Source organism: Cricetulus griseus (assembly GCF_003668045.3).
Source record: "Cricetulus griseus strain 17A/GY chromosome 1 unlocalized genomic scaffold, alternate assembly CriGri-PICRH-1.0 chr1_0, whole genome shotgun sequence".
Classification (NCBI taxonomy): domain Eukaryota; kingdom Metazoa; phylum Chordata; class Mammalia; order Rodentia; family Cricetidae; genus Cricetulus; species Cricetulus griseus.
In genome coordinates this window covers 123,991,240-124,008,173 of record NW_023276806.1, presented here as the reverse complement: position 1 = coordinate 124,008,173, position 16,934 = coordinate 123,991,240, and the positions used below count along the sequence as shown (strand labels likewise).

Genomic DNA, 16,934 nt, shown 5'->3' with positions numbered 1-16,934 from the left:
TCTTGCAGGATACTAGTGCACAGATCTAATGGCATACATTCTTAGAAATCAAGAAACAGACAGAGGGCTCAGATGGCAAGAAAAAGACTGGATCCCTGGTGTTTATTTTGAAGGCAGAATAAGACATGACAGGCCAACCAAAATGAAGTCACTATGAGCTTAAAAACAACAACAACAACAACAAAGCCCAAGAAAAGTCCCCTCTTGGACATCTGGAAAAGACCACAGTGGTGCTGTCATCTGGACCTCAATACAAATAGAGTCAGGTGTAATTCTGATCATTAGAATGGTAAAACAGAAGCATTTTTGTGGCAGTGCATTCCAGCAGATGAAAATTAGTTTAGCACAACAGGTGAATGACTGAAGGGAAATTACAAGTTAAGAAATCAAAAGACAACTCTCTTCTGGAAAAGGAGGTAAATCATGACATCTGCCAGGTTTCTCAGCCAGAGACCAAATGCATGGAGTTTAAAGGGTAAGGCAGAAAGCAGAAAGATTTAGTTTGTATACATACCATGAATAATTCCTGTTTGTTCAGCTGGTTATATTAAATATACTCTAATTAAATGCTTAGTTTAAGTTAGAATTGATTTACATCTTGTGTGGCATTTGTAAAGCAGAACTTTGATGACTAGGGCTGCAATCCCAACAATATGTCCACACAGGGGACCTGACAACGCTGAGTGCCACAGCCTTAGGAGAACAATGAGCTTTGCCTTTTGTCCAGGTCAATAGGATTTTTTCCAACAAAAGTTAATTCTTGAACATCTCATTTCAATACAACTTTAAGCAGCTAAATTTCTTTTTGTTGTATCTTCTTTATATGTTTACAATGTTAGTTCTTTGAGAGTTTCATACATGTCATTTTTTCCTAAATAATATGCTCTACAAATACACTTTGTTTTATAGACTGAGAAACTGAAATTCAAAATGTTAAAGAAGTAAAGAATTTATGAAGGTGAAAGTGAAATGCAAACCTCAGTTTTTCTGACACCAATGTCCTATTGTCATTCATTCATGTTTATGATAAATTAATATATACTAAAAACCATGATATCAGCTTGTAATTATTTAATAAAGTCTCATCATATGCATCACAATATATAATCCTTGCTCTATTATCTCCTTTTTACATGTAACCCACAGAAAGTTCCCTGCAATCTTGTGATTGATAGCACAAGCAGCTAAACTAGTCAATCAAGATCTTAGTAATCTTCGATAATTTATCTCTACCATTCCTATTTTAAGTGCTGAATACACAATCTGAATAGATATACAGTCTGCTCGGCCAGAGGTGGTGTTCTCACTAAAGACAGATGAAAATAAAGCAGTAATCAAGGAGTAATAATGGTCGTAGGACTATGTAGGAAGCGTGTAGAATGTCAGACAGGTGTTCAAAGAATTGAACAGTGATCTGATAGGGAAAATTCAAAAGGGGGGGTACTTCCTCCCCAGCAGGAGGGATAACATTCCTGGTACTGGAATCCTAGATAACTAATAGTGAACTCATGGATTTTGCAGGAGAATCTACAACCATTAATTTACTAAATCAACATAATCTCTAACAACAATCTATAAACTTTTGTGTTTATAGTGATAGATACATGTAGTCTTCACCTCTCATCAAGGAATCTTCTTTTCACAAGAGATAGAGAAAAACACAACCAATCAAAAAGCAAAGCCTTGTAGCCCAATCCAAGTGGATACATCTATAAAACGTGCAGGCACCTAAGGCTCAGGGAGCATTGAATAAGAGTGGACAGAAAGAGAATGAGATAGCTTTCTATAAGTATGTGTCTCCTAGTCTCAACAACATGACTTATGAAATGTGATCTCAAAAAGGATGACACAAACCAAACAATATTTAAAAAAGAATGGAGAAAATCCTCAAGGCCTCATCCCTACACATTGTACTATAGGCAACTGAGGAAAGCCGGGAGCACAGGAGGTGGCCTTCCCCAGGCAAGAACACAGGGATTTGTTATCCAGTGCCAAAGGTCAGTCTGGAGAAAGATACACACAAATAATATTACATGAGTGAACAGGAGATATATATTATATAATAAAATAAAAATTAGTGATAAAAGAGGCCATGAATTTGAGAGTAGAAAGGTGTACATGTGAGGGTTTGAGTCATTAAAGGGAAGGAAGCAATATAATTAAATTACAATCTCAAGATGAAACAACAATAGCAACAATTTGAGAGTGAATCATAAGTGGTCAAGAGCCACAATGTAGAGTATGCTGTGTTTGGTGCTAATACCTACCAGCTATACTGCTTCAGAGATATGCAGATAGTCAAGTAATTGTGGCGATATTTCTAAAAGATAATGTCGATTGATTCCTTAGATCAAGGAGAGAAGACTCAGTCCCATCTTTGTAGGCAGGAATCACCACTCAGAGCTTATGTAGAACAAGATGGCTAAGGAAGAGAAGTCTTACTCCTTGATCTCAGTTCTTGGATTCTGCATGTTCAAACTCTAGAACTCACTCCATTTCCCATGGCAGATAACAGCTATTGAGCCTTATGGTTCAGGCCAGTCGTTATGCTATTGCTTTCTCTGGGTTCAAGCCTTTAGATGAGAGTCAATTGCACTAGTGTGGAGCATATTGTGAGACTTCCAAGACTCCATTATTACCCAGGCAAATTCTCAGAATAAGTCACCTTTTACTAATGTCAGTATATTTACTTTTTGTTCTATTACACTGAAGAACCCTGACTAATGCACTAATTAAGAAAACTTAGAGGTAGAAATGAACTTGGCCCTTTCCTGAGATTGAAAAAAGGCCAGTGTGAATAAAGTTAATATAAATTAAAATGAAAGAATGAGAATTGAGACAACATAAGATTTTTAATTTGTTTTCTATTTAACCAAGTATTGCTCACAATGAAATTGCTTTGCAAAGTTAATAGAAATTGCTAATCAACAGATCTTATTCCAGTAATGAATTATATGTGTCTAATAAACTAAATAACTTTCAATGTTCTCCATTATCTATTTGGAGAAACAACATGGTTATAACAAAGCATAGCAGTGCAATATGATAGCTATTCCAGTTTCAAGTTTAATCTTTCACAACATACCTGGCTACTAAAAGAAGTTGCTTAATGAATTCACCTAAATTTACTGGGTCAGTGTTAGAGCATGACATATAAACTGAACTCACCCTGTCATTTTCTCTATGTGTCACAAATCAATAACATGATGCATGGTGTCAACTTTATAAATACCCACAAGTGTATGTATATGTCTATATTAATTAGTGTGTAATTAATGAAGTAAACAGTCCTATCTTCTAAAGTTGATATTTGCTGCATGTCTTGAAAGCTTACTTTACTTGATTAAATACTATAGTCAAGTGATATTTCTCAGAAATTTTGCAAAAATCATTAAGATTCTATTCAACAATGGAGAATGATGTGCACACATATGCTTAAAAGATCTTCTTTTGTGAATTATTAAAAATAAATTCAAGAATAATTACTTGTATCTACTAATATTTAGATTGGGATATTAAATTCTGTACTCTGATTTTTTATCATAATTTTAATGCAAAACACAAAATGAAACAATTCAATAAAATTATATGCAACTACAGTCACGATATTGCATAAAGCATAAATCACTTTGTAAATCCAACTTGACTCAGATAATGGTTTATTTAAATTACTACGATGACTGCTTTCCAGTTCCCTAATTCCTAAAGGTCATTGAAAGGGTTAAAAACGGGAAGGATTAACCTAGCCCATAGATTTGTTTTGAACTGATTGCTTCCTGAAAATGAAACAGACTCAGTTCATAATGCAGTATTTGCTCAACTTAATCTTAGTTTCCTATGTGCATGGACAAGCAAGCCAAAGTTGGACTCTGTGAGGATAGGGCCTGTGAGGGTAAGACTGTGGAGCAGAAGGCTCTTGCTTCAGGATAATGTTAATGTTTTTTTTTTTCTGTTATTGTCTTGCTGATTGGATTTTTAAATTTGGAGTGTATGGGTGTTTAGCCTTTCTGTAAGTCTGTGCACCATATGTATGCAGTATCTGAAGCCTGAAGGGAGTATTGGATTTCTTGGGGCTATGGCTACATATGGTTATGAGCTACCATACCGGTGAGGGAATAAAACCAGGGTCCTTAGGAAAAGCAGCCAGTGTTCCTAACCACAGAACCATCTCTCCAGCCCCAAGATGTTGCCAATGTTGATGTACTTCATTTTCCTGTATTAGTAGGTATAAAATTTGTTGACTAATGTGTTTTCATGCATTAAAATTTTCTTGGAGCAATTTGTATTTTAAGATATGCAGCCATATGTATGCAGCTCAGTGGTCTTTTGCAAATTTACCCTCGAGGAATACTGCAACCGAATGCTCCAGTAAAAGCAATATAACATTTATTTAACAAAAATTTGAGCTGACAAAAATCCTTCAAATGGAACATTTTAATTAGGGTCTCACAATGAGACAAACTAAAAGTTCATTTTTCTTTCTTTTATTTTGTAAAATAATTTGCATTCTGTGTTTAAAAATAGAAAGTAAGTCTAAACTGGGGAAGGACAAACCTGATTTTTAAGTTACATGAATTTTAACAGCAGTACATTCTTACAAAATTATGCATGTGCACTTAAACTATATTAACTGTTTGCATATACTCAGCAGCTTTAGCAGAACTTGATTTCTAAAGTACACCTGAGAGCACAATGGACCGAAGAGAGCCACAGGAGGATTCTGTGCCACTTCATGATATTCATTCTTTAATTTCTTTGCTTTTTTTAGTTATGAAAATTATATATCTTCTATCTAGAACAGATCATGATATAAATCAAGCATGGTGGAAAGGAGGAACACAAAATTTGAATGACCAGAAGTAAACAAAACTAGATCAAAGATTCTGCACTTCTTCTACTCACCCTGGCACAGATTCTCTCCCTAGGCCATCAATATTTCTATGGCAGAACGTTGGGATAAGTATCTTTCTTAGAACAAGGCACACCTTCCATACCTCCAGACTTATACACATACATTTTCCTATACTAGAGGCATTTATACCTACACATATCACAATAAGCCAACCACCACATATAGCATATGACAAATCCTTCAAACCCAGCTTAGCCATCCATACTCATTCCTCTAAACTGTTTTTCATTGTCATTCTCTATCCTCTCTGACTTAGTCACACTCTTCTAGAGTGTGACTACCTATCCAATTAACTCTGTTAAACTGTACATCTAGGCCAGAATATGGTGCTTTTTATACTAATTGGATATTTTAATACTGCCAGGTTTTCCCTAACCCCAGATTTGTAGTTCTTCCGGAGAAGAGAAATGAACTGGTTGGTATATTTTCACCAGGGAAAGCCACACATTTTTTTAATGGAATAGCTCTTAGTAACTACTCCAAGATCACCGCCCTTCTTGTCTCACCAATTTGAGTCCTCCTGCCTGCTCTAAATGCATTCTATTGGCTCCCCCATATCTGCATGCATGCATATGTATATGTGTGTATCTATACCTAAAATCACTCCACTATTTTTGTCATTGTTACCTGCACATTACTTCATTATGAAACCTCCAGGATATGAAAATTTCCCCAGTCATCTGAATATCATTTAATATTAATTTTTGTCTCTGTAACGGTATCATTTTTAAACATGACTTCCTCATGTTCCCAAATGAACATCATCTCCATCAAGTCCTTCTCAAAATACCTGTTACACTTCCCAGTCCTCTCTTTGGCTGTTCTTCTGTTAATGTGTTAAACATGAAATGATAAGAAATCCAGCCAGAAGAAAAGCTATTGATGATTCACCATCTTGCTAAATAATTCATGAACAAACGAATGTGTCTCCACAATATCTCCTTTTCTTATCTCCCTTTGGGATATCTGGATTTCTGCCCAAGATTTAACACAGAAGGTCCTGAGAAGCTTCAGAAGTTCTCCCATAAGCTTTTAGAGTCCCTGGGTAAGTCTGAACTGTGTGGTTGCCTCTAACTCCTTCAGGGCTAGCTTGGCTTGCTTTCAGCCACCAAAGGTTCATCTGCTCAATCTGTTTGATTAGCTCACCAGGGAAAATCCTGTTTTACATCTTTACAGAAAGGAGAAACCTCATGGCTTTAAACACTGTAATTAAACTTTTCCCAGTATCCCTGAAAAGCACACCATCAAGCATGTGTTTCTTTTTAAACACTATTAAATAAACATAATAGCAATCATTTTAATATTGATTATTGTGTGTGTCAAGTACTAAGAGAGATAACCTATAAATTTTTTCCTATTATTCCACTGAAGTTTCAAGCCTGGTGTTATAATCCATATTTAGTTAGGTGAAGGTATTTACTCCGAAATGGAAGGTGAAACATTGCCAAATGGGACTAGTGAGCAAAAATCTGAGTTGCTAACCTATGTAAGTTTAATGTCAGTATTCACTGGTATTGCACTACTTCGCCAAAATTTTAATTTTAGGCTTCCCAGTCCATATTAGGGGTAAAGTTTTAGCTAATGTGAAAAGTCATGACACAGATGGGAGGGGAGCTCTCTGGTCCTTACTGTTCTGTAGGAGCCACTGATGGATCTTGGTGGTGGGGTTCATTGTTGTCAGTTAGTTCCCTACTTGTGAGTTCACCAGGCCCCAGTGGAGAGATTCACATCCATGGCTATGTGCATGGATCTGGTGACACTCAACAGGTCTCAAACAAAACAAACAGACATGAACATGGAAAAGGACTTTGAACGGAGGAAGAGGGTTGATAAGGGTGAGGAAAAGATAAAAGGGAATTGGATAAAAGTAATGAATTGCACACATGCATGAAATTGTCAATAATAAAGTTCATTAATGAGAAAGAACACCAGAAAACTAGTGGTTGATGGGAAATCTGAGAAGCAGAACCAGTCTGGAAAACTCCTGAGGATTTTTACCTGGGGATGAACAGACAGAACCCCACCATTGGTACTGGCCTGATGATTTACCTAAGAGAGAACAGACAAAAGACCCTATCACTGTTATTGAATATTTGGGTCAAAAAGGCTATAGCAATGGATCTGCTCATGGGCTGAGGTTCTTACAATTATGAAAGAAGGATCTCTCTGAAAATAATGCAAAATTACAGATGAAACCTGATCAGGAAACTGAGTGTGAAGAGAATAGATGTCAGGTTTTCAAAAGCCAACTTATACCATATGCATTACAATAATCAAAGGAATTCCATAATTGTCTATTAGTCATAAGTTGACTCCACAGCACAATTTTATAACACACCTTTTTTCCTACAGTTTTGGCCACACATTCCTAAACTGTCATGTAATCATTTCATGACAATGATTTTGTATTATTGACTACAGAAAGCAGAAGAAAAAGAATTTCTGTACAATTGAAATTTTTTATTAAGAGTATGAAAGATTTTATCTTTACTTTCACAACTCATAGTGGAGAATGTCATCTAAAATGCTAGGACTATTGTAAAATTCTGGAAGCCCTCTAGTTAGTTTCTTTCTTTCTTTCAATCACAGGCACACTCAGTATTTGGTTTATCACTACAGTTTCACACACTCACTAGCAAAGAATATTTATGAATGTACCTTGCACAATTCCAATGAAAATGAAAGCAAATATGTTGTATGATTATAATTACATCTGATCTACTGATGGCTCATTACAGAGAGAAGAACATTGGAAAGAAAAGATACCACTTAATCTGATGATCTGATCTGACATATTTTAGTGAAGTAACTTCTACCTAACCACAATAAAATCTCCGCTACCCTTGTGCTTCTCCTATGAGACAGTATAACATGTGTTCATATGGTGGATAAATCTCCTGCAAACATTTTTCATAACAAAAGGAAAACTAACAATTTTCTAGACTATGACTATATATCAAAATATAGTATAATAGCTTAAAAACAAGAAATTATAATGAGGTGTGTGTGCGCTCACACACACACACACACACACACACACACACACACACACACACACACACACCAAGGCAAAATTTAATTTTACTTCCAACATAGGTTCCACAAAACTAGATTGGTCTACAATATCTACAGAAACCCCAAAATGGAAGGAATTATTTTTAATAAAAGTTACAATGGACTAGACTTGTTTTAATTGACTTAGGTCAAATATCTATGTTTTTCTATTTTTAAAAATAAAATGAAAGCTGAAATGAGAGCTGTAAATTAACCTTCATAAATCTCACACTATATTTATACCTTCATTGTGTGTTTCTTTATATAGCATAAGGGTTTACAGCTTGCTACAAAGGTTACAGGAAAGAACTTCTTATTTTGGCTTTATAAAGAACTTGCTAACAAGGATAATACAATTTCTGGGTATAAGGATAAGATTTAAATGGAGTAAAGGACTATGCTGGTCTAGAAATGTGGCACTTGTAGGTTCTTTTCTATGGTCTGTGATGTCATGAGTTCCAGAAAGCTGGCTAAATTCCAGCACCAGGCCCTTCCCCTCCTGTTTGCTCCACTGACATGTGGACATGAAGGTGCTACTGGCACCTTTACATGTATCTTGCCATACTAGTAATTTTTGTGTTTCATAGGTCTTGCTGCTGGCTAGGAGTTTAATTGCTTCCCTTTTTTAGCATTTGGCGAAGTATTTTCTGGAAGCACTAAAGCTAAACTGCAGGAAAGCAGCTTTCAGGTCAGATGCATATGGCTTTGGAATCATCACAGAAGAAGTCCAGAAAGATTGAAAAAGCCCAAATATGTTGACACATGCTATGAAATAATGTCTTCTAGAAATGGCTGAATAAACACACCAGAACAATAGCAATATCAATAGGCATACTAACATGGAAGGGTGAATATTTAATGGGATTCCATCTGAGGGCAAAGAACTACAAGTAATTATTGACTGTTGGGAGAAGGAGAATTAGCCTCCCTTTGAGATGAGTCGACTTATTAGTTGCCCAGTGCAGAGTGGTCAGCCTTGAAATCACATGTGCCGCAACAACAAAAATGGATTCTGCAGTTTCTATCTATCTTCTATATCTGCATATACATATTATGTATGTGTACAATAACTATAATCAAAGAAGAAGAGGCTATCAACTTGAGTGTTGAAGGCATGTAGAAGTTTCAAGGGTGGGTCACTGGGAGAAGTTGCAGAATGAAAAGGTAAGAGGGGAAGTGATGTACTGTTCTTTAAATTAAAAACATTAAAAATAAAAAATATCAAAATAAATATCTAAAACTGATTAAATGAAATGTTAAAAGAAAATATATATGAGGAAAATGAACTGGCCTGTTTGAAATGTGGAATAGCAAACTAAGAGCTGCTATAGGGTCCTTCACTCACCTTAAAATGACCTCACAGATTTCAGCAAGATCTCAGAGGCTTGTGGAACTCTTGGTTCTATCTCATAAACCAAGTTCCCACAAGTTTCTATTATTAATGTGAATTCCTACATCTCAACATTCATCCTGTCAGGCAATCTTTTTTTTTTTATTTTTTTCAAGACAGGGTTTCTCTGTGGCTTTGGAGGCTGTCCTGGAACTAGCTCTTGTAGACCAGGCTGGTCTCGAACTCAGTCTTAAAGTAGGCACTTGTGAATGACCTCAGCAGAGTTTCTTTAAGTGGGGCACGGGAACTCCACAGTATAGATAGTATGGCATGCAGGACTCATGAAGAGATATCACAAGCCACAGGGCAAAGGTGACATAGCTTCCTGATGCAACAGTTTTTCTTTGATGTTATATGTAAGCAAACTCATTTTGTATTGAAGTAAATGCAACATCAAATGCAATGTGACACTTATTTCTTAAATAAAACATTTATAGAACCAGGGCCATGGCTCAGTGAGAAAAGGCACTTACGGCCAATCTTAATGATCTGAGTTCTAACCCATAGAACCACATTGTGAAAAGACAGAATTCATACCACAATTTGTCCTCTGATCTCCATATTTATGCTATGGCATGCATGACACACACACATACACACACACACACACACACACACACACACACACACACACACACGCACACACGCACACGCACGCACACATACCAGATGTATAAATGTTAAAACATCTCCATTCTTTCAAGGGCATTTCATCCAAACATAAGGCTAGGCCCCACATAGAGTAAGGTATTTTACTCATCTCTGTGATAATAAGAAGCAAACACTGTACTAAGTTATTAAGTTCGGCTCTGGACAATAGCTTGGGACAGGGTTCCTAGCTCTGCTGCAGGAGTGTGTGAGTACCTTACAGCTACTGGGAATTTTACCTGTCCTTCTATTCTTATCTGTGAAGATGAAAATCAATCTAAGTGATTTTTATTAAACAACTTCAGTGTTCTTGGCCTTTTAAAGGGCATTGTTGGGTAAAAGACGGATGAGTGAGTATATAGGTTGCATTCATTCAGAGCATGCATACTTGGACTGACAGCAGACAAATCAATGGCTAATCCTAAACAGCTATCAGATAAAGAAAGCCAAGGGGACTGTTTTGCAAAGACTAAAATGTAGCTCAAATTTTCTGCGGAGCCAACTGAGTATAGACATACAGAGAAAGATTTCATTATTGACAGTGAACATATATATATCATAATCTGAAAAGAAACATGATGTTTTCTGGTAATTCTATTTTTAAAAGATCAGCATGCTCAAAAGGTAGAAAAATAATTGTGAAATTCTTGTCACACAAAGGACATCCACAAGCTAATGACAATAAATAAAAACCTCTTTTCATTTCTTACTTTAGCATTTTGTTTTGAAATTTCCTAGAATTATTTTGTTTATGGTTCCCACTTTTTGGTTTCTTGCTGTCCACTATAACTTTAGAGCTCATAGTATATTAATCATAGTTGCTTCAAACTGTATTATTTTAAATAATAGTGGAGTTCACAACAAAGAATACTAGTCATTGTTCTCAGATGTTGATCTTTCATCAGTAGGCTGCTGAGTAGAGCTCTTATGCCCTGAGTGCAATGTGCCCATTACTTAATAACTTTTATTATGATAAGCTTATTTAAATAAAACATGTTAATAATCAAAAAGAAAGGAAATGATAAACTGGTAAACTTTATTTTTATAAGAGGCTAAAAGCTGCTCATGAAATTAAAGACTTAAATGAATTACTCTACAGGGGATGATAAAACATTTAATCCTCTTTTGAAAAGATTTGTTTACTGTTTTATTATTAAGCACTTCCCTCAATTTCTGCTTTAAAGTGTGTTTGACAAAGATCACACCACATTTTCATGTGAAGTATTTGAAGGGATATTTTTGAGCTACTTTGTAACAACAAACAATTTAGTAATTCAAAAGAATTTTTAAGATTGGAAGTGATTTTGTCATTTGATTTATTCTTGTGGGTAATCTAGTGACTCAACTTGTTTCCCCTCTGAATAATCCATATCATTACAAAACAAAGGAAAGGAGCTGAAGCCAGAATTCTTATTTCCCAGTACCTTCCTTCAGTAAAATATCAGGTATTTTATAAAAGAATTATAAAACAAAATATTGCCACAATATTTTTCGTTATCTATGATGATTTTCTTTTCAAATATGAGGAATTTGGGGGATTTTCCAATAAGTAACCTGTATCAAGTTAATGGGGACTATCAAACTGTGGTTAACATATGTGTGACTGCACTGCTAATTGCAGGACTCATTCTAAGATTGTTGATGCCCTGGTTTAGAACAGTATGTCGTTTGAACAAGCAAAGACCTGGCAGTATCAGTCAGGAAAGCAGCCATTACAAGAAAAAGTCAAGAATTTAATAAAGAGTAATCAATAGCAAGTATATGAGTGTCAGGCAGCCTGGTGAGAATTCCATGACTGGTGAATCTAAGACCCAGATTCCTCAGTGCAAATTCAGATTTAAAGACATATACATATTTTCTCTATATACCATATATATAGAGATTCCATATATATAGTTGATTCCATAGCTCTCAAAAGTATGTACACAAATAAAGATGACACCAACTAACAATCTAAGCAAGAGAGGAGAGGCTACCTTAAATGCCCTCCCCTGATAAAGAGATTGATGCCTAACTTACATGCAAACCTATAGCCTTCATCCAGCAGCTGATAGAAGTAGAAGCAGACACCCACAGCTAAACACTGAACTGACCTGAAATTCAGTTGCAGACAAGGATGTGTGATGAGCAAAGTGGTCAAGACTAGGCTGGTGAAACCTACAGAAACAGCTGACCTGAACAAGGGGTAGCTCTTGGTCCCCAGACTGATAGCTGGGAAAACAGCAGGGGACTGATTCAGACGCCATAACATGGGTTTCAGTGAAGAAACTTCGGAAATCTATGGGGCCCCTTGTAGATCAGTACTTATCCATAGCATAAGAATGGACTTTGGGAGCCCATTCCACACAGGGATACTCCCTGATCCTAGACACATGGAGGTGGGTCTAGGCCCTATCCCAAAGGATATGACAGATTCTGAAGACGCCCTATGGAAGGCCTCACCTTCCCTGGGGAGCAGAAATGGTATGGGATAGGTAGGATATTAGTTGTAGGGGCAGGAGAAGAGGGGAGGGAGAGGGAACTGGGATTTACATGTAAAAAATCTAATTCAAATTAAAAATGGAAAAAAAGTACATACATAAAATAGAAGTCAGTAAAATGACTTAACACGCAAAAGTATTGTTGCTGAAGACCCTTTAATTCAACATTATCAATGCACATCTGAACTCAGATACTGATGCAGCTTGCACAAGGACTGCACATGTCTTAACCAAATGGAAGGAGTCCTAGAGCTGAAAGGAGAAGGCACAGGTCCCATCTCTAACCCAGAAGCCATCTCCAATCCTGTGAAAGAGGAGAGGAAGGACAGTAGGAGCCAAACAGGTTCAGGGCACTGTAATACAGACCACAGAATCATTAACCTGGGCTCACAGAGACTGAATATCACAGAGCCTGCAAGGGCCTTGATTTTGTCCTCTGCATATATGCAGTGGTTGTTTGGTTTGGGATTCCTGTGGGACTCCTAAGATTGGGACTTTGGGTGTCTCTCTTTTGTCTGCTCTTAGGACTCCCTTTTTCCCCTCCTGTGTTTCTTCACCCAGCCTTGATGTGATCATATTGTATGTTGTTACCCCTACGGTCTACTCATTTTTTTTCCAGGATTAGAAGGCACAGGAATGGAAATCTGGTAGAGAGGGAAGGGGAATAGTGAAGGGAGGGGAAATCTGTGGGTAGGATGAGAGAAGAATAAAAAATAATAATAAACAAATAAATCTTTATAAAAGAAAGAAAAACAAAACAAAACAAGAGAGAGTAAGCCACTAGCCCAGCAGCACATGGCCAATAAAAACAAACTAATGCTATCATAGAAGAAAGAGAGGGTGAGACCAGAGGGGATAGAAGGACAAGAGGGAGCAGGAAGATTTAGTCAGGGAAAGAATTGAGGAGAGCAGGAAAAGAGATACCACAATAGAGAGAACCATTGTAGGTTTAAAGAGAATTCTGGCACCAGGGAAATATCCAGAGAGCTCTAAGTTTGATCCCATCCAACAATCTAAGCAGTGGTTGAGAGGCTACCTTAAAAGCCCTTCTCCAATAATGAGATTAATGACTACCTTATATGCCATCCTAGAGCCTTCATCCAGCAGCTGACAGAAACAGAGGTAGAGACCCACAGCTAAACACTGAGCTGAACTCTGGAATCCAGTTGCAGAGAGGGAGGAGTGATGAGCAAAGGGTCAGAACCAGACTGGAGAAACCCACAGAGACAGCTGACATGAACAAGGGTTTGCTCATGGACCCCAGTTTCCCATTTGGGAAACCAGCATGGGACTGTTCCAAACCCTGTGAGTGAGGATGTCAGTTTGGTGGTCTGGGCAATCTATGGGGACTCTGGTAGTGCATCAGTATTTATCCCCAGTATATGAATGGACTTTGGGAGCTCTCTCCCCCTGGAGGGATACTCTCTCAACCTAGACACATTCCAAATGATGTGACAGACATTGAAGATCCCCATGTAAAGCCTCACCCTCCCTGCGGAGCAAAAAGGGGTTGGGATGGGGAAGTGGGGGGCAAGGGAGGAGAGAACTGGAATTGACATGTAAAAGAAGGTTGTTTCTAATAAAAAAATGAAAAAAGATTCCTTGTCTTATAATGTCCTGTCAGGATATGTATACATTTAGACATATATGCGTGATAATATATATGCACACATACATACATACATACATACATACATACATGATTTAATCTCAGCACAGGAGAGGCAGAGGCAGGCAGATCTCTGTGAGTTCCAGGCCAGCCTGGTCTACAAAGTGAGTGCCAGGACAGCCTCCAAAGCCACAGAGAAACCTTGACTTAAGAAACCAAAAAAAAAGAAAGAAAGAAAATAAAGAATAATAATAAAGGCATGAACATAGGGACCATGTTGTTTCACCTGGATATTTCTGCCTGCTCAGGTTACAGTGACTGTTAAATAAAGGAAATATAACCACTGATGTGTGAATCTGTGTGTGATGCTGGAAGCTGAACTTATAATTATTACTGCTTCACCATCCTGCTTTCCAGAATATAACTGCTTTACCACTGAACTGTAAGCCAAGTATTCTACTAACTTCATTAGTAACATGTTATCATTTCCATGATGCACATATACCAATATTATATCACTCGTATATTTCCCTATGTAAGACTATCCTATAATTTAAATTGTATTTTGTTTTCATTTTTAATGGAGTTCTCACTGTAGCCACTGTGAATGCACTAAAAAACACAGGCTGGCCTCAAACTCATGGAAACCCCTCCCCCCCTTAGCCTGTTATGTTCTGGGAATTGCAGGTGTGAGCCTTTCAATTACATTCTGAGTTACATTGAAGGTAGGCTGACACTTTGCATCCTTCTCCTTCTTGCCTTGTTTTATCATCTTCCTTTGTCCACATCATTCTAAGGGAACTAAATAGCTGTGTACTACACTATAAGTGCTTAATTGTCTGTGTGTGGCTTTGCTTAGTGGTATTTTTAAACTATTTTTTTACATAATGTAGCAAGTTTTTCTATTTTTATTTGTGATTTCATAAGTGATATCTCTTCTAAATTTATTTACTCATGGAAAAGAATATTGGCATATAAGAATTTTAATGTGTGGGAGTGTTTTCTTAGTACTTAAGATAATCAAAATATCAAATTATCAATTTGCCTTTGACAAAGGGACAAAATTCTCAAACCCTTCAAACTTTCATGTATATCATGTTAATTTTACTTATATATATGACATTATAATCATAAAAAAGCCAGTGATCTGCAGTGAACAAAATATTGTAAAACAAATAGCAACTTCATTTGAGCATGTTACTAAGAATATATGTGCCTTCTGCCACTGGGCACACAAATGTATGCATTCATACACATATAACAATAAAAATAAAGGTGATAAACAAATATGTGCTTTCTTCTTTAAAGACTGTATAGGTTTTTAGTTATTTTAAAGAAAATATATCATTTTGTGGCTGCTTCAAATATCAGTAAACACAATTACATTGAAAAGGAAATGAAAACAATGCCCACTATAAAACCAACATGGAAAACACTATGAGAAACAAATTAAATATTTATTATTCAAGCCTGCTCTGCTCTGTTCATTTCAGTGTCTAGCATTTGAGCAATTTGCATATACTTGCCAACTACACATTCTTAGAAGAAAGACTTGCTGAAGATATTAGTGTGACCATGTGTCAAACAGGCAAATTACAAAAGAAAAATATGTACAGAGAAAATTGCATAAACAAAAAAGAATATTTTAACACAAATCAAATTCTGCACCCAGTAAATACTGTATCAGATAAAATTGGATGATTATTATCTGTGTGCTTCAACTGGACACTGTTCAGTACACTATGAATGTAAGTCCTAGAGCCTAATAACAAATGTGTCCCTGGCCAGCTGAGTCTGCAGTGTTTATTTTGTTTTGTTTTGTTTGTTTTCCTTTCCTTCTGTTACATAGAAGCAGAAGTTGAATATATCAAGCACTGTGTTTGTATTCATATTGGAAAAAATGTACAGTATAAAAGTACTGAAATAAGAGATAGATTCTTGTCCAATTAAACTACCACTTCATAAAATGCTAGAATGTGAACTACTAAAATTTCAACTTCTTTCAAGGAGGAACACTAAAATATATAATCCTGTGCTTAATAAATGATTGAATTTGCATTCAAGATTTGGAATTTCTGTCACTTGTTTTGGGATTGTGTTGAGACCATTCATTCTGTGTGTTTGGTAATCTATGGGAGTTTCTTTTGACTTGTTTACCAGATGAAAATAAAGGTGCAGTGATCTGCTCTCATCATAGAGTCCCCACCAAAATATATGAGGAAACCATAATACAGAATAAAAGGAATACATGAATCACAATTATCAAACGTAGAAGGATCTCCAAAGTCAATGAAATGCAATGGAAGCACAGCCTCCTGCAATCTGCCACTCCTGGTTTCAAATCTCACATGGGACATTATTATCTATACAATGGGAATTTTCAGTTTTGCTGTCTGTGAAATGGGGGTAGCATTATTTCCACATCACATATTTCCCACATCTCTCAAGACTCACTGCCCCAGATTCTTTGAATGTCAGCCACCAGGAGATGGTATTCGGCCGTCATCTCTGTGCTTAAACCTCTGGGCAGAGAGTCTCTTATCACAAGGTGATTCTCACAGGTTATCTCAGATTTTCATTTGTTTTCAAATTAAGAAGGATCTAGTTGACTGGATATTTCACTATCCTCATCTGTTTAGTGATATCTATTTTTCAGTGTAGTTTATAATTTTTTACAAAGTACTTAAGGAACATTAATAAGTCAAATTTAAGATAAGTATATGGAAAGTTCAAAAAGTAGACTCAAGCTGATAGGTAGGAATGCTTACCCTGAAATGCTAAACCTTCCCAAGTATCATCTTAAGTTAATAAAATAGCATGAAGAAGGAATCTAAAATGGCT

The 16,934-nt window shown here is 36.5% G+C and overlaps 1 protein-coding gene across 1 annotated transcript in view; it reads right to left on the bottom strand.

The window, feature by feature from the left end:
* Positions 1–16,599, bottom strand: part of Naaladl2 (N-acetylated alpha-linked acidic dipeptidase like 2) — an 879,343-nt gene extending 862,744 nt beyond the window's left edge. The window contains exons 1-2 of the mRNA XM_035451347.1: positions 16,548–16,599; positions 6,911–6,961 (exon numbers count right to left, since the gene is read on the bottom strand). Of these exons, the coding sequence (XP_035307238.1) occupies positions 6,911–6,961; positions 16,548–16,599 (103 nt within the window). The remainder of the gene's footprint in view (positions 1–6,910; positions 6,962–16,547) is intronic.
* Between the last annotated feature and the right edge of the window lie 335 nt (positions 16,600–16,934).